The 25,439-nt window shown below is 39.6% G+C and overlaps 1 protein-coding gene across 1 annotated transcript in view; it reads right to left on the bottom strand.

Moving 5' to 3' along the window:
• Window positions 1–25,156, bottom strand: part of ttc6 (tetratricopeptide repeat domain 6) — a 309,199-nt gene extending 284,043 nt beyond the window's left edge. The window contains exons 1-2 of the mRNA XM_063059735.1: window positions 25,066–25,156; window positions 4,793–5,832 (exon numbers count right to left, since the gene is read on the bottom strand). Coding sequence (XP_062915805.1) covers window positions 4,793–5,809 — 1,017 coding nt within the window. The 5' untranslated portion in view covers window positions 5,810–5,832; window positions 25,066–25,156. The remainder of the gene's footprint in view (window positions 1–4,792; window positions 5,833–25,065) is intronic.
• Window positions 25,157–25,439: the final 283 nt, after the last annotated feature.

The raw sequence follows: 25,439 nt of genomic DNA, 5'->3' as shown, positions 1-25,439 counted from the left end.
TCTTTTGTACTACCATATCCACCTGCAACACCAGTTTCAGTAAGCTTTGTACTTGCACCCCAGATATCTCAGTACAACAACACCTCTAAGCTCCCTATCATTAACATCACCAGAACCTGACCTTCCAGAATTCAGTACCTCACACTTATCTGGATTAAATTCCATCTGTCACTGTTCCACTGTATCCTTATAAAACCTTCTTCACTATCTAAGACACTACCAATTGTTTATTTTGCCTGCAAACTTAGTAATCTTGCTTCTTACAATTACAGAAACATGATAACTCTGAACTATTCATGGACCGTCTTCCACATTTGACATCCTATATTTAGTACCTTGCCCACAGTTGCACATGATATGCTATAGGATGCCTAACCAATAATTGCAAAAATTTCTTGATATTGCACACCATGTCTTTATTACTAAAGCAAGAAGTCAACATACTTGTCAGAATCTTGAAAATGTGAGGCTTCAGATCTCTGTTTCTACTCATGTTTTGAAATGTTACCATTCAGTTTATATTGCTGCTCTCAAACTTTAGTTCTGAAATTCAACAATTCATCCTCCAGTGCCTTATTAGTCTATGCCAGTGATTCTCAATGTGGGTGATTACATGTCCTAAGGGGGCATTAGGAGAAATAGAAGTCATGGGGGGGCGGGGTGGGTTCGAGGTTCTCGGGAGGTGGGGGGAGTAAGCAGCAGCTTAACTTCAGGCATGAAACCTGAGCGACCGTTAATAGAGCAGACACTTCCAAAAGAAAAGGATGAGAGACTAGACCACAGGAAGAACCATAGCTCTGCATAACTCATCGTCACAATGCATCTGAAATTTGGCAATCTCATCTGACCTTACCAACCAAACAGACGTTATTGGAGGTGCACAAATAAGCAACCAGGGTGCCCAATGGTTCTCCTTGACTCACGGAATGGAATGAGTTCATGCAATTTAACAGCTGGCATGTCAAGTACACCCTCTCAACTTCCTCTACAGAAAACAGATTGTACTGCAATACAGTGACAGCTGAAACAAAACAATGAAATAGAGCTAATCAGAGAACCAGTTAACCCCAAGGATTTCTCTTGAGGTGTTAAAACGACCTCGACTTCATATGTGCCGTCAAGAACCATGGTCTTAGAAAAATAAAGGGCTATGGGTAACCCGAGGCAATTTCTAAAGTAAGTACATCTTTGGCATAACATTGTGGGCCGAAGGGCCTGTATTTTGCTGTAGGTTTTCGATGTTTGCTCTTCCTTTGTTGTCACCTTGCTGTTCCTTTGCATGCTGCTGCAATCGTTTCATTCGTGTCAACTTGCTTCGGTCGTCAACATCCAATAGGCTTTCCCAGTTTGTGTTTTTTAGAATTTTAATTTAGCCCTGTTAATGATGGATAAATAGGTACAGCGTGATCTCTATAAGTCTGAAGGTGGTGAAACCTTGAAGTCTAATCCTACCAGAAATTACAGAAAGTGTGCCAATACAATATTACATACCTGGAGTATGGTTTTATTCTGTTCCCGTCAGATCAGCAATGCCTCGAGTGTCTTATTTGTAATACTGTACTGTCTAATGAAGCCATGAAATCATTAAGATTGCAGAAACACTTCCATAAAAGACACTCTGAAAAGGTTACTTATGGTATTACTTAGTTCCAGAAGAGGAAAGAAACATTTTAAAAGCATTGCATACTTGAGTCATTTGCCAAGAAAGCTGAAATAACCTTGATAGTGGTCTCATTGCTTCTTATAACATTTCCAAAATGATAGCAAAGTGTGGAAAATCTCATACCATTGGTGGAAGATTAATAGTGCCTGCTGTATCAGAGTGCTAACCACTATTCTTAAATAGTTTAAGTTTATGAAGAGATTTCTTTTGTAAAAAGTTTTTTAAAAAATCAACAGATAATCAATCTACAATGAAATCCAAATGTACATTGAGGACAAAAGTATTCCGATTAGGAACATGATTTCTTGTGCAACAGATGAGCACCATATATGACAGGTTACCATGCTGGTTTAGTGGCATTTATGAAAAAAGAAGTCTCAAGTCTGTTTGCAATCCATTGTGTAATTCATCATCAGCACCTCTCAGCCAAAAACCTCAGCCAGCAAGCTTTTCCAAGCATGACTCATGTAATACAGTATCTGCTATCAACAAAATTAAATCTCATCTGTTAAACAGCAGAATATTTCCCCAATTATGCCAAGAGAATGATGAAGAGTTTGAAAGCTTGCTTCTACATATTGACATGTGTAGGCTGTCAAAAAGTTGCCGCTTAAAACATTTCTTTGACCTTTTTGACACTTTGGTAGAGCAAAAGCTCAAAGTCAACAAGAGCTTGGGAAACAAGATTAACTTCCGCATGAAGATGTAGCATACCAAGCCAATCTGTATGACAAAATGAACACTCTATATATGAAACTGCAGGGTGAGAATTTCAATTTAATTCAGGCAAAAATTGCAGTGTCCACTTTTATTGGAAAATTGGAAATATATAAGCAAAACATTGGGAGAAGAATGTTCTTGCATTTTCCCTGCATGGAGCGTATGGCCCTCTCATAGATGGTGATTTGCAAGAGTACTGCTTACACCTGAAGAAGGATTTTTGGAGTTGATTCAAGGATTTAAACAATATGGAAATTCTGGACTGTGTAATTAACCCAGTTCTCTGCAAGGTGGAAGAACAGGAAGAGAGCTTGCAAGGTGAAATTATCAAAATTCAGAAGGATGAAGAAGAAAAAATGCTTTACAAAAATGTGGGCATTTGTGGTATGTGGCTACAATGTCATATGAAGTTTCCTGGTCTTTGGAGAAGAGCCAAACTGATCTTCATTGCATTTCCATCCTCTACTTTGTTGAAAGAAGCTTCAGAGCAGTGAACCACCTACTCACAAAAAACAGAAACCGCTTGGACACTGTTACATATGGGATCTTAAGTCTTTTACTGTCACGACTTGAACCAGATTTTCAACACTTGCTAAAACTGTTAAGCTCAACGATCACATTGATTTTGAAGCTGCTGAACAGTGCAGAGGTACTGTGTAAGCTAGGTTTAAAGACAAATAAAAATTTAAAGCAGAATCATTTTTCTCATGTTAGTATATGGTAGACATGTGTTTACACTGTGGAGGCGCCATAAAGTATATTATGCCTAGGAGGGGTGTTGGCAAGTATGAAGGTGCTTTAGGGGGGGCGTTAGGCTAAAATCAGTTGAGAAACACTGGTCTATGCCTTTCAAAAGTCTGCAAAACAATCCTACTCATTGTTTACTACAGTCATTTTAAAAATGGACTACATGTCTAGGCCAATAGTATATATAAATAGGAGAACTGTCAACAGCAGTACAAAAGACCATAAGATATAGGAGCAGAATTCAGGCATTCAGCTCATTGAGTCTGCTCCACCATTCTACTGTATTATATTTGATTTATTATCCTTCTCAATCCCATTCTCCTGCCTTCTTCCCTTAGCCTTTGATGGCCCTATTAATCAAGAAGCTTTAAATTTACCCAATTACTTGGCCTCCACAGCCATCTGTGGTAATGCATCCATAGATTCACCACTCTCTAGCTAAATAAATTCCTCCTCATCTCTGTTCTAAAGATTCATCCTTCTATTCTGAGGCTGTACCCTCCGGTTTTAGACTCCTCCACGAAAGGAAACATTCTCTCTGCATCCACTCCATCTAGGCCTTTCAATATTCAATAGGTTTCAATAAGAACCCCCACCCCAATGTTCTGTCCTCCAGCGAGTACAGGCCCAGAGCCATCAAACGCTCATCTTTATAAAGCCTAAACATTACGTCCTTGCTTTAATATTCTAATCCTCTCAAGATGAACGCTAACACTGTATTTGCCTACCACCAACTGAACCTGCAAGTTAACCTTTAGGGAATCCTGTACGGGGGCTCCCAAGTCCCTTTGCACCTTTGATTCCTGAATTTTCTCCCCATTTAGAAAATAGTCTTTATTCGTTCTACAAAAATGGATGACCATGCATATCCATAACATTATATTCCATCTGCCACTTCTTTCCTCATTCTCCTTATCTGTATAAGTCCCTGGATGACACAACTTGGTACACCTCTCAGTCTGAAAAGTAGCTGTTCACCACTGCATGCTACAATCTGGGTCTTGGCCAATTCTGTATACATGATGTCACTACCCTTTTAATTCCATAGGCAGTAATTTTGCTACCAAACCCATTAGGGAATGATTTATCCATCATTTTCTGAACATCCACAACAACAGCAACATCAGCTTGTATTAATTTGCTACATTATCAAAGAAAATCAAGTTAGTTGGCCACAATTTGCCTTGAATAAATTTGTGTTGCCTGTCCTTTATTAACAACTAACTTACCAATCAATATGAATCATGCCTTACCTTCATCTGCATCCACCCAACCCGACTCGTGTTTCTTGATGCTTGCACAGGTGATGCAGCCTCGCACGCCACCCCAGCCCCTAAAGCAGAGACTGACTCTATAAAGTGTCAGAGTATCCCAGTGAAATAATCAATGTTGATGGGATTCTACTCCACTAAACTAAAAATTACTTTCCTCAACATTATGATAATCATATTGTATTTGTGCATTTAGATTTATGTATTGCAACTAAGAAATACACTTATAACATGATGTGTATAGTTTTGTTAAATGCTTTAAAGCATCAGATCCACCACACATTACATCTCGAGGATTTTGTCTCAAACACTATCAAAAGTACTGCACTTCTGAAAATCTACATTCAACTTCCAGTTAAAAGCAAGTACAAGTCTGTTATGGTTCACTTACCTCACTTTTACTGCTATAACTGTAACCAAGCACTCTGTCTAACAGTCCTTTGATCTTTAGATCTGAAGCAGACTGGGAGGTGGTTTGTCTCACAGACCACAGTGAAGCAATGATTTCATCTACAGATTTTGCCTTAGCTGTAAATGTTTGTTGGGCTGCGGTCAGGGACTGCTCAGGCTTGCTCAGTTGGAAGTTTCTTTCATATATTTTTGGTGTGTCTGACATTGCGAGATATTTAGCTTCTTCCAGCAGTTCGGAAGCAGACCTCAAGCCTTGGGAATGAATGGAATGAGTGCCACCTTCTTTATCAAAATGGACACTTGCGTCATCTGATGTTTGTTTTGTTGGAGAAATGAATTTTTTGAGACATTTCTTTTTATTACTTTGTTCAGCTGTGTCTGAAGGAACATTACCTTTTTCACTAACGTCATAGTCAATTTTGACATTACTACCATGTAATCTTAGGCTGGAAGCAGAAACTTTACCAGCTTGTTCAGAAACAAGAGCAGATGATTCAGGTGTTGGAGACTTCCTTGTACTAATGGGTTTCAAAGAACTAGGTTTAGGAGGTGGTTCAGGCCTTCTTGTCATACATAAACCTTTAACCGTACCTGCAACAGGAGCTATTGCTGACCTGAAAACATCCTCTTTTTTACCATCTACTTCATGCAGTTGCAAACTTATTAATTTCTTTTTACTAGATGGATATCCCTTTTCAACAACTGATCTCTTATTTTTCCATTGGGGATCTGCCTTAGTTGCTTGACTTAGTAACCGGCAGTCATCTTCAATATTATTTTTTAAAGTCTTGCTTATTTGTGTATCTTCAGATAATTGCATGGGGCTGTCGGTTGTCTGCTTAAACTTTTCTTGTTCATGATTTCCTGCTGCTGGGAGCACAGTACATGATGTCTTACTTAAATGGTGAAAGTCTGGTTGTGGCATCGCGTATAAACTGTCCTGCGCTTGTATATCTTCAGAGAGATGTGAAACAAAATTCTTCTGTGTTTCAGACATCTCAAGACTCTTGCAATATTGATCTGTGGGGACAAAAGCTATAAAGTTAATTCAATTACTGCACACCTTTTGTCCAAATTTTTTGTGTACCAAGCACTGTATAACACAGACTAAACTACTGCAAGATCTCTTTAAAATCAAATTAGACATGCAAACCTAAATAATATCCATAATTGATCTTACTTTGCAAATCAAACCATAGATGTTATCAACGAATTAAAAAGAATGTTCAAGAATTATTTTTTCTATATCACATTCAAATATTTGTCCAAGTATTATAATTCAGTCCATCTTTATCTTTTTGAAAAACTTGAGATGAGCTATGACAAATAAGAATTCATTGTACATTCTACTTGATTCCACTTTTTTAAAAAATGCTTAAAGATCTCTTCACTTAAAGATGTGTTGAAAATGTCAGGTTGAAGATCTGAGCTCAATAATATTTAAACTGGATTGAAAAATATATTTTTAACATTTTGGAATACTTGAAATATTTTTATTTCTTTGCTTACCCATGCAAAAAGTCAACTTTAATTAAACTAATGGTTAGGGATCTCAGATTTAATCCAGAAAAAGGGAGGAAAATTTCCTCTTTTGTTTATTATGAATCATTCTTAAAAGTTTGTGACAGGTAGCTCCGAATCATTAGCCCTTGATGGATGGTGAAATAATGTATTCAAGAATAGTGAAGCTCCATTACCTGATAAAAAAAATATATTAAACAGTTCAGATTCATATTTCAATGAAATATTTGTAATCAAATGTCACTAAGTAGATGGATAAATAAAACCAAGAAAAATATTCCTCAAGCTGCCTCTGCTCACTGAGATGCTTGGCAGAGCTGTTTTCTAATTTACGTAGCATGACTTGTATTCTGGTTCAGTTCCCAGTAGTTCTGCACCACTTGCAGCCCCAAGCAATAATTCCTCCCTCCTGGATAACATTTGAGAGATTTCAACATGTTTTATTTTCATAACTCAGCAAATAAGTAACATAAATTCTATATACCAAATTCAAGGAATGGTGGTTACAATTCCTTATGCAAGTCCATTGCACCATTGTTTAAAGCAAGAACTACATCCATTACTGTAATTTTTATTATAGTACTAATAATGAATGAATGGTTTGTTCTTTTAAGGTAATTGCATCTAGATACACGAGTGCAGAATACTTTCCATGCTTGATTAAGCCACAATCCTTAAAAACAAGTAAATTAGACATGTGCTTCAGCAGGCTCATCTTGCATAATTTCCTTGTGGCTCATTTTATGTGGGCTAGAAGCAGATTCTCTGAACTACAGAAACTGGTAATCATAAGTGCAGTCTTGAGGAAAGAGATCATGGAAAGAAAGGTAGTGGGAATATTCAGGAGGTAGAAAAATAATATATAGGTTCTGCACTAGAAATAAATGAAAATATTTTTCAAGTTCAACTAGAATAATTGATATATACACAAAGGCATAAAGATTAATGTTAAAGTGGTCAGGCTTTGGCTCAACGGGCTTGGGCGAGAACAGGCGCAGGGTAGAACGTAAATTTGAGAGGTTAGAGGCAAAACAGTGTGGGCAGGATGGTAATTCAGACAGTGGAATGGTGCTCCTGTAAGATGTGGGTATCAGGGTACCTAACAGTCTCCCTGTTGATTACATCTGCAGGAAGTGCACACAACATCAGCTCCTGACTGACAAGGAACTAGAGCTGAAGCTGAATGCGCCTAGGACCATCTAGGAGGCTGAAAACCTCATAGATAAGTCTTTTACTGAGGTGGTCACACCCAATGCAGGGTTCCCCTGTGGGTATTCCCCTCATAAACAAGAAAATTCCTTAGGATACTGCTGAGGGGATTACCAATCAGGACACAGCAGCAGTAGCCAGGCTAATGGCACTGTGGCCGGCTCTGAGGCTCAGCAAGGAAGGGTAAAGTCAGGCAGAGCAGTAGTGATAGGAGACTCAATAATCAGGAGGACAGATTTTGTGACCAAGAAAGAGAAGCCAAAATAGTGTGTTACCTCCTAGGTGCTACGGTTCAGGATGTCTTAGAGCAGCTGCAGAAAACTCTCAAAAGGGAGGGTGTGCATCCAAAAGCCATGGTGCACATTGGCACCAATGCCATATGCAGAAAGGGGGAAGACCACAAGACCATAAGACATAGCAGCAGAATTAGGCCAACTGGTCTATCAAGTCTGCTCCGCCATTCAATCATGGCTGATCCTTTTTTCTATCTTCTCCTCAACCCCAGTTCCTGCCTTCTCCCCATAACCTTTGAAGCCATGTCCAATCAAGAACCTATCAATCTCTGCCTTAAATACACCCAACAACCTGGCCTCCACAGCTGCAAGTGGCAAAAAACTCACCACCCTTTGGCTAAAGAAATTTCTCCGCATCTCTGTTTTAAAAGGGCACCCCTCTATCCTGAGGCTTTGCCATTTGTCCCAGGCTCTCCCACCATGGGAAACATCCTTTCCACATCTACTCCGTCTGGCCCTTTCAACATTCAAAGGGTTTCAATGAGATCCCTCCCTTTCAACATTCAAAGGGTTTCAATAAGATCCCTCCTCATCCTTCTGAACTCCAGCAAGTAAACCCAGAGCTATCAAACGTTCCTTGTATGATAACCCTTTCATTCCTGGAATCATCCTTGTGAACTTCCTCTGGACCGTCTCCAATGCCAACACATCTTTTCTAAGATAAGGGCCCCCAAACTGTTCACAATACTCAAGGCGAGGCCTCACCAGTGCCTTATAAAGCATCAGCATCACATTCCTGCTCTTGTATTCTAGATCTCTTGAAATAAATGCTAACATGGTACTTGCCTTCCTCACCACCAACTCAACCTGCAAGCTAACCTTCAGGGTGTTCTGCACAAGGACTCCCAAGTCCATCTGCATCTCAGATTCCTGGATTTTCTCCGTTTAGAAAATAATCCTCACATTTATTTCTACTACCAAAGTGCATGACCATGCATTTTCCAACATTGTATTTCATTTGCCACTTTCTTGCCCATTCTTCTAATCTGTCTAAGCCCTTCTGCATCCCACCTGTTTCCTCAACACTACCTGCCCCTCCACCAATCTTCGTATCATCTGCAAACTTGGCAAGAAAGCCATCTATTCCAAAGCCATGTATTGGAAAAGGTCTCACGCAGTCAGTATAGCAAGTTAGGGAATAGGACCTTCCAGGTAGTAATCTCTGGATTACTCTCAGTGCCATGTGCTAGTCAAGGCAGGAAGAGAATGATAGTACAGATGAATGAGTGGCTGAGAAAGTGGTGCAGGGGGCAGGGATTCAGATTTTTGAATCACTGGGATCTCTTCTGGGGAAGGGATGGCCTGTACAAAAAGGATAGATTGCACTTGAAACAAAGGGACACCACTATTCTTGCAGCAGATTTGCTAGAGGTGCTGGGGAGGGTTAAACGAATTTGGCAAGGGGATGGTAACTGGAGTGATAGGGCTGAGGATGGGGTAGTTGGTATACAAGTCAATGCAGTGTGTAGTGAGACTGGGAGGATGGACAGACAGGTGATAGGCAAAATTGCAATTAGACAGATGAGGTGAAGCGTAACATGGGGGCAAAATCAAAAAGGTAATCAATATGGGACTGAAGATTTTATATTTGTATGCACACATTATATCGAATAAGGTAAATGATCTTGTAGTTCAGTTACAGGTTGGCAGGTTTGATATTGTGGACACCACTGCGACATGGCTAAAAGAAGATCACAGTTGAAAGCTTAACATGCAAAGAAATACATTATATCGAAAGGACAGGCGGGTGGGCAGAGAGGTTGATGTGGTTTGTTTGATAAAAAATGCAGTCAAATCCTTAGAAGGAGATGACATAGGACTGGAAGATGTAGAATCCATGTGGGTAGAGTAAAGAAACTGAAAGGGTAAAAAGACCTTGATGGGAGTTATATACAGGCCACTGAATGGTAGCCAGGATATGGGATATTAATTTCAATGGAAAATACAAAAGCCATGTAACAAGGGTAAAATTACGATGGTCATGGGGGATTTCATTATGCAGGTAGATTGGGAAAATCACATTGATACTGGATCCCATGAGAGAGAATTTGCAGAATACCTACAAGGAGGCTTTTTAAGAGAAGCTTGTGGTTGAGCCCACTAGGAGAAAGGTAATTCTCAATAGGGTGTTGTGTAATGAACCAGAGTTGATTAGAGAGCTTGTAGTAAAGGAACCCTTAGGAAGCAGTAATAGAATTCATCCTGCAGTTTGAGAGGGAGATGATAAAAATCAGATGTATCATTACTACAGTGGAGTAAAGAGAATTACAGAGACATGAGAGAAGAGCTGGCCAAAGTAGACTGGAAAGAACAGTAGCAGGGATGACAGCAGACCAGCAATGGCTGGAGATTCTGGGGCAATTTGGAAGGTGCAGAATAGATACATCCCAAAGATGATGAAGTATTCTAAGGGGAGGATGAGGCAACCGTGGGTGACAAGGGAAGTCAATGACTGCATAAAAGCAAAAGAGATGGCATATAATGTAGCAAAAATTAGTGGGAAGTTAAAGAATGGGAAGCTTTTAAAACAGAAGACAACTTAAAAAAAAGCTATAATGAGATAAAAGATGAAATATGAAGGTAAGCTAGCCAAAAGTATCAAAGAGGATACTAAAAGTTTGCTCAGATATATAAAGAGTAAAAGAGAGGCCAGAGTGGATATTGGACAGCTGGTAAATGATGCAGCAATGTGGGACAAAGAAATGGCAAACAAACTTAATAAGCATTTTGCATCAGTCTTCACCATGAAAAATACTAGAGTGTGCCAGAAATTCCAGAGTGACAGGGGGCAGAAGTGAGTGCAAATGCTATTACAAAGGAGAAGGTGTTTGGGAAGCTGAAGGTAGATAAGTCACCTGGACCAGATGGACTACCACAGGATTCCGAAAGATGTAGCTGAAGAGAATGCATAAGGATTAGTAATGATCTTTCAAGAATCACTGCACTCCAGAATAGTTCCAGAGGACCAGGAATTTTCAAATAACACTCCACTTTTAATAAAGGGAGGAGACAAAAGAAAGGAGATTATAGGCAAGTTAGCTTGACTTCAGTGTTTGAGAAGATGGTGGAGTCCATTATTAAGGATGAAGTTTCATGGTACTTGGAGGTGCATGATAAAGTAGGCCAAAGTTAACATGGTTTCCTTAAGGGGAAATCTTGCACGACAAATCTATTGGAATTCTTTGAGAAAATAACAGGTAGGATAGGCAAAGGAGAGTCAGTGGGTGCTGTTTATTTGGATTTCAGAAGGCCTTTGACAACATGCCACATATGACTCTGCTTAATAAGGTAAGAGCCCATGGTGTTAGAGTTAAGATACTAGCATGGATAAAAGAGTGGCTGATTGGCAGGAGACAAAGAGTGGGAATAAAGGGAACTTTTTCTAGTTGGCTGCTGTTGACCAGTGGTGTTCCTTAGGGGTCAGTATTGGGACTGCTTCTTTTCACATCACATGTCAACGACACAGATGACAGAATTGATGGCTCTGTGGTCAAACTTGCAGATGATACAAAGATAGGTGGAGGAGCAAATAGTGTTGAGGAAGCAGGGAGTCTGCAGAACAACTAAGACAGATTGGGAGAATGGACAAATAAATGGCAGATGGAATATAGTGTATAGGAGTGTATGGTCATGCACTTTGTAGAAGGAATAAAGGTGACTTTCTGAATGGGAAGAACATACAAAATTGGAGGTGCAAAGTGACTTGGAAGTCCCTGTGCAGATTTCCTGAAGGTTAACTTGTAGGTTGAGTTGGTGGTAAAGAAGGCAAATGCAATGTCAGCATTCATTTTGAAGGGGCTAGAATGTAAGAGCAAGGATGTGACGCTGAGGCTTTCTAAGGCATTTGTCAGACTGCACTTGTGAGTATTGTGAGCAGTTTTGGGTCCCTTATCTAAGAAAAGATATGCTGGCATTGGAGAGGGTCCAGAGGTTGTTCATAAGATGTTTCCAGGGATGAAAGAGTTAATGTATGAGGAGTGTTTGACAGTTCTGGGCCTTTACTCAATGGGGGTGGGGAACCTCATTAAAACCTATTGAATACTGAAAAGCCTTGACAGGGTGACTATGGAGAGGATGCTTCCTTTAGTGGGTTAATCTCGGACCAAAAAGCACAGCCTCAGAATAGAGTGATGTCCATTTAGAAACGAGATGAGAAGGAATTTCTTTTGCGAGAAGGTGGTGAAGCTATGGAATTCATTGCCACAGACAGCTGAGGTGGCCGAGTCTTTGGGCATATTTAAAGCAGAGGTTGATAGGTTCTTGGTTAGACAGGGTGTCAAGGGTTACGAGGAGAAGGCAGGCCAGAAGAGGGATAATAAATCAGTCAGGATTGAAAGGTGGAGTAGACTCGATGGCTGAGTGGTCTAATTCTGCTCCAACGTCTTATGGTATAATTAATGTATAAAGGCATCCGTTAGTCTTGCGAGACCATGGATCTGCGCCTGGAAAGTCTTCACTCTCCAGGGTGCAGGCCTGGGCAAGGTTGTATGGAAGACCAGCAGTTGCCCATGCTGCAAGTCTCCCCTCTCCACGACACCAATGTTATCCAAGGAAAGGGCATTAGGACCCATACAGCTTGGCACCAGTGTCGTCGCAGAGCAATGCGTGATTAAGTGCCTTGCTCAAGGACACAACACATTGCCTTGGCTGGGGCTCGAACTCACGACTTTCAGGTCGCTAGTCCAATGCCTTAACCACTTGGCCACGTGCCAAATTAATGTATAACTCAAATATAAATTTGACAATGACACCACTGTTTTGGGAGAATCTCAGATGGCAATGAGGCATACAGGAGTGCGATAAAACCATTATTAAAGACCCTTACAATCTGGGAAATGCTCTCTGTTCATTACTACCATCAGGGAGGAGGTACAGGAGCCTGAAGACAAAGTCTTAGGAACAGCTTTTTCTCCTCCACAATCAAATTTCTGAATGGTCCGTGACCCATGAATACTGCCTTGCTATTCCTCCTTTGCATTATTTGTTTATTTTTTGTAACATTATAATTTTTGTCTTCTTCTGTACTGCCATAAAACAAATTTCATAACAGTGATAATAAATCTGATTCTGACTTGTATGCAGTTTAAACAGTTCAGCACAAACTAGATGGGCCAAGGGGCCTGCTTCTGTGCTGTACTTTTCAATGACTCTAAGACTAAAGTCTGGAATCCACATAGTTATGAGGCACATCATAGTCAAGCAAATAAACAATTCAAAAACTTCGGTTTTAATTAATCAGGCCCAAATACAGGGCAATTGAAAGATTTTTTTTCAATTCTGCATTGATTGATAGCAATTTTATGGCCACAAGAGGGCGGCTTTTACAGGACTTGGTATTGGGAAATCACATTTGAGAAACACGAAAACAAATGTTATGTATAATTTTTGCTTTTTTCCCCACAGCGACAATGTCTGAAAAAGTTAATCCTTGCCATTGATATCCAGAGATTTATCCAGAGATTAATGTTGCTGCTGCCCCACTGATTGCAAACTCCAGGTCACAGAAACTATGTAACATTACTAATACAGCATACCGCTTATTTAATTTTAAGTTTTTAGGTTTATACTAATTTCTCTAATCCAACCATACAGTCACTGTTGGATTGTTTTCCTTATCCATATTCTGGTATATAATAATATAATGATATATAATTCTATAATTAAATAATAAATAGAAATTCTCCACCTCCACTTTCTCTAACCTTTCTATAAAACGCAAAATGTAGAATATTTAACTCTCATTTGTGAACAACTTGTACTTGTCTCAAAGGCCATTTTTATTTGTGCCTCTAATTGGCTCAATGTATTTCTTACACTCTGCACATTAAACAAAGTTCAAGTTCAAAGTATTATCAAAGTACATATACGTCACCATATACAACCTGCGATCCACTTTCTTGTAAACAATCACAGTAAATACAAGAAACACAATAGAATCAATGAAAGACCACAACAACCAATGTACAAAAAAACTGAGCAAATACAGAGAAAAAAGAAATAAGAAAGACAGAAAGAAAGAAATAAGAGAACATGAAATGAAAAGTACTTAAAAGCAAGTAAAGCCGGAACAAGTCACAGAGAACAACTCTTGGTAAGTAGTACAGTTGGCACTTAATCATCAGATATTCCAGGTTATGGGAACAACAATGCAACAAGTCCACTGCATCCAAGCACAAAGTTATCATGAAACACAGACCCCCCCACCCCACCTTTTGCCTCTCTGAATCAGCAGCCCAGTCCATCCAGTTCATCAAGAAGCCCTCGGATCTTACTGACATATCCAGCATGTCTCGAGTGAGCCAGGTCTCATGAAACACAGATCAAAGCAATTCCTCATTTCCTGCTGATACAACAATCTTGCCCTTATGTCCTCAATCTCAATCAGCATGGCAGTGCCTCTACTTCCTTAGGAGCTTGTGAAGATTCGGCATGACCTCTATAACTTTGATAAACTTCTATAGATGTATAGTGGAGAGTACATTGACTGGCTGCTTCACAGCCTGGTATGGAAACACCAATGGCCTTGCATAGAAAATCCTATAAAAAGTAGTGGATATGGCCCAGTCCATCATGGGTAAAGCCCTCCTCATCATTGAGCATACCTACATAAAGCGTAGGAAAGCAGCATCCATCATCAGGGACCCCCACCACCAGGACATGCTCTCTTCTGACTGCTGCTATCAGGAAGAAGGTACAGGAGCCTCAGAAACAAGAGAAAATCTGCAGGTGCTGGAAATCAAAGCAATACACACAAAGTGCTGGAGAAACTCAGCAGACTAGGCAGCATCCATGGGCGTTTCAGGCTGGGACCCTTCATCAGGACAGCTCAGGATTTATACCAGCTTCAGGAACAGTTATTACACCTCAGCCATCAGGCTCTTGAACCAAAGGGGATAACTTTAGTCAACTTCACTGGCTCTATCAATGAAATGCTCCCACAGGCTATGGATTCAATTTTAAGGACTCTTCATTTCATGCTCTCGATAGTTATTCCTTATTTATTTATTTATTTATTTTTATTTGTTCAGTTGTTGTCTTTTGCACACTGGTTAAACACCCAAGTTGGTTCAGTCTTTCATTGATTCTATTATGGCTATTATCCTAGTATGGACTTATTAAGTATGCCCGTAAGAAAATGAATCGCAGGGTTGTATACAATGGCATGTATGGACTTTGATAATAAATTTACTTTGAAAAATACTTTGAACTTTGTTCTCCAGCAACTGTACATTTGCTAACAAGATGCTGGGTAGAGGGAGTTTCATTCCTCGGCATTTCAACCTGGCTTGGAATCCTCTCCTCCTACCTTGCGAGTCATAGAACTCTTATTTTCATAAATGACCCTAAATTATACTACCCCTCTGCCCTGGCATTGCTTTTTACATATTACAGATAAATTCTATGCTGCTTGTAGTTGAGAATTCCCATCCCCTGAATTTCTACATTTGAGATCTGAATTGTTTGTTTCCCTCTTCTAATCTTGAAACTATTGTTGTTATTTTTGTTTCTAGATCAACCCTCTCTGGTGTTGCATAAATGAAGCCTCTGGAGAAAAGTATAGGTAGATACAAAGCAGCTCCTTTATTCGATATTTGACAAAATAAGATATAGCAGGCATCATATGGAGATGCTTTCGGTCGAAAGGTCTGCTCCCCAACGTGCTGCTCAATATTTAATGTGCCAAACATCATAGGACAATACCATATTTACAATGTATGGACAATGTTTTTTTTGAAACTACATACAACCTTCACATCTCCTGATTCGCATCCACACCACAGACAGCCAAATGAATTTTAATCAGCATTGTCTGGTCTGGGATTCACTGCCTTTAGGAACCCATTGTTCACAGCTGCACTCCAAATTAAATACACAATACATATTCAGATGTGAAGACTGGTAGCTAATGTCAATTGCTAAATGTACGTGTCCTAAATCCAAAAATCACTCTAACACTCCACAGTATCACCCATCACCATTCATTAAAATGAATTCCAACAGCCAATGTAACCTTTCACTGGGATCCAAATTAAAGAGTAATTGGTGCTAACTATTCAGCTACAAATAGCTAATCATCTCTGTCCTGCTGAGGAAAAAGCACTGGTGTCCTCTAGACTGAGCTGCTCATTGCCAGATCCCTCCTATAGAAACGAGTTTACCTCCCTGATCTGTTTACTTCTGCATCAAATTAAATGCAGCAACTGTGCTAATCCTGAAATTTCCATACCCAAGGTCCTGGTCTTTACTTTATCGCCTGCAACGGACCTGCTCCATTTTCATTCCTACACAACAACCCATAATGGATTATGTTTATCTCAGCAATGTTACTTACCCTAATGTCTGATATGTTCGGCACAGCTTTGTAGGCCGAAGGGCCTGTATTGTGCTGTAGGTTTTCTATGTTTCTATATTAGATTTTCTCCTATCACCAGAAGTTGAGTACATTGGGTCTTCAAGTACTGGAATTCAGGATAGAACCGCGTCATATTTTTTCCTAATGCCTAAAACAAGGTATATAGTCCTTAATATCAGGAGAGGACCTCAAATTTACTAAGGTAAATCACTCTTGAAAATCAATGACAGTTCACAACATAATGTTGTCTGTAGTACAAGAATTGAATGACATTATATCTATTTCCACACATTGCTGATTTTATAGATTAATGATTTCTACTCACTTTCAAACTGGATATATCACAGTGGTGGTTGGGAAAAGATGAGTGAGTTTTGCCAAAACATAAATTTCATCACTGAGAATGCCAATGTCAATGTCATGACATCTGTTCTTAATCCACTCTTCATTTCTGTCAGTGTTTTTTTGGCCCCTAAACATTAAGATGGCATAATCTCCAATGCAAATTTTTTGGCATAAATTTTTTTTTGAAATTTGAAACTGCCTTATAGAAAGTATCCTTTCAAAAGAGAAATTACTTTATTCATTGAAAAATTCTCAGTTTAAAAATAGCTAAGACCCATATACAAATTTACATCTTAGAATAGATAGACAACAGTTGGCTCTATATACATTTGCTTCATCAAGGGAACAATGATATATCATCTGCTGGAACTTAAACTGTAATTATTGGCCATGTAGGTAGCACTATAAGATGCAATGAAAGTTGCTACCGCATTCACTATTTTGCCACAAGGTCCTTGCAAATTATTACAATGCACAGAAACAATATCAAACAATTAATGCAATCAGCAAATGAAATAAGATGATAACTTGAAATGTTAATCTGGCTTCACTGTAACAGCTTTGAGCATCAAAAATATAATGACCCAAGTCCCAAGCAGTCCTCTTAATAAGTGTTGACTATACAAATAGGCTTCAAAGAATCAATGCTTCATTTTCATGTAACTGTTATGATAGGCTGTCCCACCAATGTCTCCAAAATCAATTTTGTCTTCAATTTGTTACCCAGCAAGGAGCAGATGATGGAAGACTGCCCCAGTAACTTAGGGAATGGTAGAATAATAGGACATCAGGCTCTCGAAAGAAACCTTCAGTTAATACAGATGGCCCTCAGGTAGTGTGTGCTTTCCTAGAAAACAGTCCTCACTAAAATTTTGCATAACACAAAGTCACTTCATTCATCAAGAAATGAGAGCTGGAAAAAAACTGCATTTGTTTACATTTTTCATATAAATTTCACAAGATTTTATTCCATATCCCAGATGTTTTGGTTGTGATCTGTGAATTCTCTAAAGCAAATTGCTTTGCCACAAACTGCCATGACATGGGGGTCTCTTTTACGCAATTTTACTTATAGTTCTACCTATGAAGACAATAGAGTGTCATAAATTATCTAACACCATCCCCTTGTATTTCTTCAATATAAATGTCACTGTGCATCTGCTCCTACACAATTCAGTAGGACTAAAAGAACAAAGCAAAGTAAAAATAAACTTCTCACAATGCAATGCCCTGTTGATACTGCATCTTATAGTTAACCAATGATACACAGATATAGAAAATGCAGGATACAGAGGGCCACTGATCCCATTGCATGCATGTCAATCCAAAAAAATTTGACCCATCCTAATCTCATTTTCCAGCACTTAACCTGTGGTTCTGCTGGTCACAGCTTTTCAAGTACACTTCCAAGTATTTCTAAAATGTGATGACTGTCTCAATAATGACCACTCTTTCTGGCAGCATGTTCAAAGCCTCTTAGATTCTCTTCCTAGACCTGTCAATTATCCTTTAATATTTACCTACCTATTTAAGTCCATGCCCCCCACCCCCAGTTTCTGATCCCTCCATTAAGGGGAAAGTAACCTTCCTATCTATCAAAATTTCATACATCTCAGTTAAGTCTCCCCATTGGCTTTTCTGTTCCAAAGAAAGTAATCCTATTTAACCAAACTGTTCATGGATCTAAAAACTTCTTGTCCTTTTAGCTCTCCTCTGCACCTTATCCAATGAGTTCATTATAAGTTCACTATAATTTGATGACCAGAATTGCATGCACTACTCAAGCAGTTATCTATCTCCCTGCTCTCTGTGCCTTGGTTAATAAAGGGGAAGTATTCAATGTGCCATTCTAACTACATTAAATGATTTCTTCTGCTATCTTTAAGCATCAATGAGCATACACTTCAGGATCTATTTGTTCTTCCCCACCAATCAATATCCTCCTACTAACTATACATTCCCTTCTCCAACTACATTAGATCTAATTTCTCTGTATTTAACTCTATTTCACAATTTTACTGTACGATTGATCAGGCCATTAATAATTTTTTGCAATCTGCAACTTTCCTTCTTGCAACTACACGGAGTATTTTTGTATCAGCTGCAAACTCCTCTATCATGTACCCTACTTTTAGGACCAAGACATTAATATGCTTTACATAAAACAAGGAAATGACTGCTGATTGCTAAGAACTAGTAGTCTACACTTAGAACAACACCCATCAACCTTTGCTTCCTGCCAGTAAGGTAATAGTGGATCTAATTTTCTACTCTCACTTGAATTCCAGGCGTTTTACTTTTTTTTTAAATCAGTCTACAATGTGGGTGTTGAAATCCTTGGTTAAAAATCTATATAGATGTAATCAAATTCACTGCCCTTATCAATATTCCCATTACCTTTGCAGTAAATGTCAATCAAATTAGGCAATCCTTTAATAAATCCATACTGATGCTCCCTGATTAATCTATGCCTCTCTTAACTACAAGTTCATGGTATTTCTTGGAATCAATTTCAACCATGTATCCACTATCAAAATTAAACAAACACCCTCCCTTGATTATGTTGCCCAACTAATGGAAAGCCCCTGCAAACAAGTGTCAATTAGACTAGCATGCTGTATTTGCCAATTGTGGTGGGTCTTCAGGCATCATCTGCCAGGTAGGAATGGAACAAGGAACAAGGCATTTCCACATACTATCCCAATTGTCCCAACCAAGCCCCACTTCAGCAGCAACAATTAGTTGTTAGATAAGGCTGCGCAGAGCTGGCCGCGCTGAGCAGACTGAGGCGGTGAGATAGGATGGTGTCTGTTCTTACTGTGCCTGCTAACTTTCCCATCACAGCTGCTTCTGTGATCCTCTCCCACACTCTTGTTGTTGATTTCCATTTGCATTATGAAGTTTTCAGGAATGCAATCCTATCATAACCTGGGGACTGACTGTAGTCAGTTCATTTTCCTCTCTCTTTTGAAACAATACAGCAACGGCAGTCTTCTAAAACTCTGGCACCAATTCTGCAGCTGATTTTAGTCACAGCCCCTCATATTTTCTCTCACTTCCTCAAATAGTCCAGATATATTTCACCTTGTTAAGCAATTGATCTTTTTTAATTGATAGTAAACATTTGACATGTACTTATTTACTTATTTTTAAATCCCACACAATATCACAATTCCCCATCTTTAGCTAATACATCAGTTATTACCTCTGTATTGTCCTCTTCATTTATGCAAACAGCTTCAGAATATTCTTTACTATGACACAGAACAAGACCATTTAGCCTATTAAGACCACGATGATTGACAGTTGAGCAATCCCATTAGTTCAATTCCTTCACTTTACATTGACCAACAACCCCCTTTTAATTCTTTTGTCACTTCTGTTGTTCTTTATGTACAGTACTGTGCAAAAGTCTTAGGCACATGTAAAAATAATTCTGTAAAGCAAAGATGCTTTAAAAAGTAATGAAAAGTTTCTAAATATCAAACATTTACTCTAAAGAGCAGTAAATGGTAAAAAAAAACTAAGTCAAATCAATATTTGGTGTGACCACTCTTTGACTTTAAAACTGCATCAATTCTGTCATGCAGTTTTTTAAGAAAATCAGCTGGTAGGTTGTTCCAAGATTCTTCGAGAACTTGCCACAGTTCTGCAGACTTTAGCTGTCTCTCCAGGTAATCCCAGTCAGCCTCGATGTGCTGAGATCAGGGCTCTGTGGAGGCCATACAATTATTGTAGAACTCCTTGTTTTCTTTTCACTGAAGATAATTTTTTATGAACTTGGTCATCTGTTTGGAGTCATTGTCCTGCTGCAGAATGAAGTTGGGACCAATCAGATCCTTCCTTGATGGTATTGCTTGATGGATGAGAATCGGCTTGTACTTCTCAGCATTGAAGACTCCATTAATTCCGACCAGATCACCAACTCTATTTGCAGAAATGCAGTCACAAACCTGCAGGGAACCTCTGCCATGTTTCACTGTTGGCTGTACACACTTATCCATGTAGCACTGTCCAGTTCTTCTACGGTCAAACTACTTCCTGTTTGAGCCAAAAACTTCAAATTTTGACTCGTCAGTCCAGAGCACTTGCTGCCATTGTTCAGCACCCCAGTCCTTGTGTTTTTGTGCTTGGGTGAGTCTCTTGGCTTTGTTTCCACTTCAGAGGAATGGCTTTTTGGTAGCAACTTTTCCATGAAGACCACTTCTGACAAGACTTCTCCAAACTGTAGAGGGGTGTAATTGGGTTCCAGTGGTTTCTGTGAGTTCAGAGCAGACAGTAGCACTGGACTTCTTCCAATTTAGAAAAGACATCAATTCGATACATCTCTTGTCTGTTGCACTCAGTTTCTGTGGCCAACCACTGTATTCTGGTCCTCAACCTTGCCTGGTTTAAGTGCTTCTTCAGAAGAGCTCAAACAGCACATCTTGAAACACTTGTCTGCTACCAAATTTCTGCTTGGAAGAGACCTTGCTGATGTAGGATGACCACCTTGTGTCTTGTTGCTATGCTCACTCTTGCCATAGTGTAAGAATTGATTATTTGAAGGTTAAATTATCACATCTGCCATACCCTCATCTTTTAGTTTGGTTGTCCTTCACCCATTTTGATTCCTTCCACATGCATTTCTGTTACAGTTAATCAGTTTAGTTCATTCAACTCATTATGTCATTGATCATTAGCACCTGTTTGGAATCTTTGTTTAATCATACACTGGGCTATATACCGACAAATTAATCAAGTTTCTCTCACCACATTTTTTATTTCTGTTTTGTTTTGCACTGCTTATTTTAACTTAACTATTTAATAGACATACATATATTTACTGTAATTCAGGTTTTTTTCCTCTATATTTATTTACCATGTATTTCATTGTACTGCTGCTGTAAAGTTAACAAATTTCATGACATATGCTGGTGATATTAAACCTGATTCTGATGACTTAATGTGTTACTTTCTTTATTGAAATGCAAAAATTTCTAAGTAAATTAATTTTTTCAGAAAATTAATGTTTGGAAATCTAAAATTTACTCTTTTCTACTGACACACTAATGCAGAAGACAAAAAGTAAACATCTAAAACAAAAAGGATCTCATACTTTCCCACGTATATAATGCATAAACCCTTCCTGGGCTTCCAGCTGGGTCCAAGTGTTGATTTTTAACCGGCAATTCAATGACAAACTCTGCCATCTTCATCAGGGATAATGCCTAGGCATGTCCTGTATGGCAGTATGTATATACTCAACTCCTGTCTTCTGACCCTCCTAATTGATTAGTCCTCAAGCAGGGAGGTACTACTGCAGTTGTACAAGGCCTTGGTGAGACCACACCTGGAGTATTGTGTGCAGTTTTGGTCCCTTAATCTGAGGAAAGACATCTTTGCCATAGAGGGAGTACAAAGAAGGTTCACCAGATTGATTCCTGGGATGGCAGGTCTTTCATATGAAGAAAGACTGGATGAACTGGGCTTGTACTCGTTGGAATTTAGAAGATTGAGGGGGGATCTGATTGAAACGTATAAGATCCTAAAGGGATTGGACAGGCTAGATGCGGGAAGATTGTTCCCGATGTTGGGGAGGTCTAGAACGAGGGGTCACAGTTTGAGGATAGAGGGGAAGCCTTTTAGGACCGAGGTTAGGAAAAACTTCTTCACACAGAGAGTGGTGAATCTGTGGAATTCTCTGCCACAGCAAACTGTTGAGGCCAGTTCATTAGCTATGTTTAAAAGGAAGTTAGATATGGCTCTTGTGGCTACAGGGGTCAGGGGGTATGGAGGGAAGGCTGGGTTCTGAGTTGGATGATCAGCCATGATCATAATAAATGGCGGTGCAGGCTCGAAGGGCCGAATGGCCTACTCCTGCACCTATTTTCTATGTTTCTATGTTTCTAATCAGGTTTCCACTGTCCCACCTTGTTTAAAATCATATTCCAGTTCTTAGATAGACTGAGACATTTGTCTTTGTTGAAATTCACCAGGCGGTCCAAAAAGCCATTGGTACGGCACAGTAGTTCTGTGCCGCTGAAGTCAATCCTATGGTCATTGCCAGTAGCAGAGCACTGCATATGCAATTGCTCCGGGTAATTCAAATGCATACACCTCCTGTGCTCCTTGCTGCGGGTTTCCACCATTGGCCCCGTCTGGCTGATATGCATTGCTCTGCTTTCACAGGGAATCCTGTAAATGCCAGCCGCCATGAGTCCCAGGCCATCTTTGACTCACTGGGATTTGAGCTTCCTTACAGGTTTGTGGATGGTATTTATCCATTATTTCTTCAGGATCCCAGCGATCCTTCCAGAAACCGTGGAAATATAGCCAAGTCTTTTCTCCACTCGCATTAGAAGTATATCCTCTGCTATTAGCCATTGCTGCTTTGGAATGAGGGCACCGGCTGTCCACTCTGTCTATGGATCTCACAATCTTATGCACCACTTCAAGTCACCTCACATCCTCCTTTGCTCGAAAGAGAGAAGCACTAGCTCACTCAACCTTCCTCTAGGCTTTTTCTATTAGACTCTTGGTAGCTCAGGTGAGCTTTAAATGCTTCTTCTTGGCCTCATGTTCCTTGTAAATAAGGTGTAGTCCTACCTTTTTTTTGCACTGGAAGCACGTTTATCCTAAGGATTTCCTCTTTAGAGTGAAGGAGGATGCAAGGCAACTTGACAGAGGTATATAAGATTATAAATTTTAAATATCTTTCATAGCTCTATTTTAATGTCAGGTAGCCACTTTCATTCCACCTTTGCTGAATCACTTCTTAGTCAGGTAAAATGACTCGCACCAACTTAAAACATTTATTCTATTTTATTTTTTTTGCCACCGCTTATAACTACGCTAAATCTAACTGAGCTATGATCACATGACAGAAATACTCAACCTTTGCCCATATGAATGCCCACATTCATTACCGAAGGTGTGGTAAACCATATATATATATGTTGTAACTAGGTTACCTGTCTGGACATGCCCCTCTGCTGACTGCCCCTGTGGCTCCTCCCACAGATCCCTGAATAAAGGCAATTGGGAAATGGCTCCTCCTCTCAGTCCAGGGGCAGATACTCAGCATGCTGGAGGTCACATTTTACTGCTAATAAAAGCCTTTCAGTATTTACTCTACTTCCAGTCTTTTGGAGTTATTGATGGTGCATCAGAAGGCTAAATTCGGAACTGCACACTTGCATCACAAAACAACATTCCCACATACCTTTCTCCAGCAAGCTGCTTACTGAATAAAAACAATTCCAAAGTTAGAAACCTTGTGTCCCCTTTTACACAAGATATCAATTTTAACAAGTGTGCCAATTATTTTTGGTTACTGAAAAAAGTTAAATAAAATGTAGATGAAATATTCTGCATTTTTTATTTAATGCAGACATTATGATCAGTAGCACAAATATATTAAGAATCAGATATATTGTTACTTACATATGACGTGATATTTCCCACCAAGGAGTGCCATTGATACTCCTGCCAACTAGACCACATAGCTTTACTTCTAACTGAAACATAGAAACATAGAAAATAGGTGCAGGAGTAGGCCATTCGGCCCTTCAAGCCTGCACCACCATTCAGTATGATCATGGCTGATCATCCAAATCGGAACCCTGTACCTGCCTTCTCTCCATACCCCCTGATCCCTTTAGCCACAAGGGCCATATCTAACTCCCTCTTAAATATAGCCAATGAACTGGCCTCAACTGTTTCCTGTGGCAGAGAATTCCACAGATTCACCACTCTCTGTGTGAAGAAGTTTTTCCTCATCTCGGTCCTAAAAGGCTTCCCCTTTATCCTCAAACTATGGCCCCTCGTTCTGGATTTCCCCATCATCGGGAACAATCTTCCTGTATCTAGCCTGTCCAATCCCTTTAGGATTTTATACATTTCAATAAGATCCCCGCTCAATCTTCTAAATTCCAGAGAGTATAGGCCTAGTCAATCCAGTCTTTCAACATATGAGAGTCCTGCCATCCCAGGAATCAATCTGGTGAACCTTCTTTGTACTCCCTCTATGGCAAGAATGTCTTTCCTCAGATTAGGGGACCAACTACCATTGACCCAATACCATTGAGGTACGCCCATCTAAGTGGCGAGTTAAGGATTGGATGTTATTTAGTTGTGACGATTATATATAGTTGTTACGGTGAAATAACCTGCCTCATATCCAATATTCATGTTCTAATCTTGCTTTGGAAATGCCAGCAACATCGTCGTAAACTTTGAGAAGACAACCCCGGCGAAAGGTGAAAGACGACTACTTCGCTGAGTTCCTCCACATTTGCAGTATCAATTTCGTACTGTGAACACTGCCATCAATATAGCTTTGCGTAACTTAAAATACGAATATTTAAAACATTTTCTCATCTGGCCCCGATTGCAAGATACAAAGTCACACCTCAGGTGCAGTTAGTGAAGTCTTCTGTGGAAATGAAATATTACAGTGGCAAACAAAAAGAACCGAGTCCAGCTTGCCTCCTCTTATAACTACCTGTCTATAATTGGTTGCGATGCTTGTTTTTAATTCTTCCCTCTTACCTTTAGGTGGGAAGCGCAAAAGGTGCGTAGACAGGGGTTGCTCGCAAAAAGCTTCGCTTGCCACTGGCCATCTTGTCCTTCAGCCCGGCTGCTCGAGGCCTCGCGTTCGTTGCGACCGTTGGGCTGGACGCCGTTGCTTAGGAACCGGGAAGCCGAAGGCCACGCCTGCAGCCTCGGTCGCGGAAGTGAGAGCTCCGAGATTTCTCTGCAGAGCTCGAGCTCGGCTCCAGAGCTATCCGCATTGTTTATATAACAGAACCAGATTCTGATATACTTATTTAGCACATGTACATTAAAACATATGGTGAAATGAGTAATTTGCGCCGAAAATAAAATATTTTGCCAGTTAATACTTTTTATTTTGGAACTTTTTT

Source organism: Mobula hypostoma, chromosome 1 (genome assembly GCF_963921235.1).
Source record: "Mobula hypostoma chromosome 1, sMobHyp1.1, whole genome shotgun sequence".
Lineage (NCBI taxonomy): Eukaryota > Metazoa > Chordata > Chondrichthyes > Myliobatiformes > Myliobatidae > Mobula > Mobula hypostoma.
This window is presented reverse-complemented; position numbering and strand designations above follow the sequence as displayed.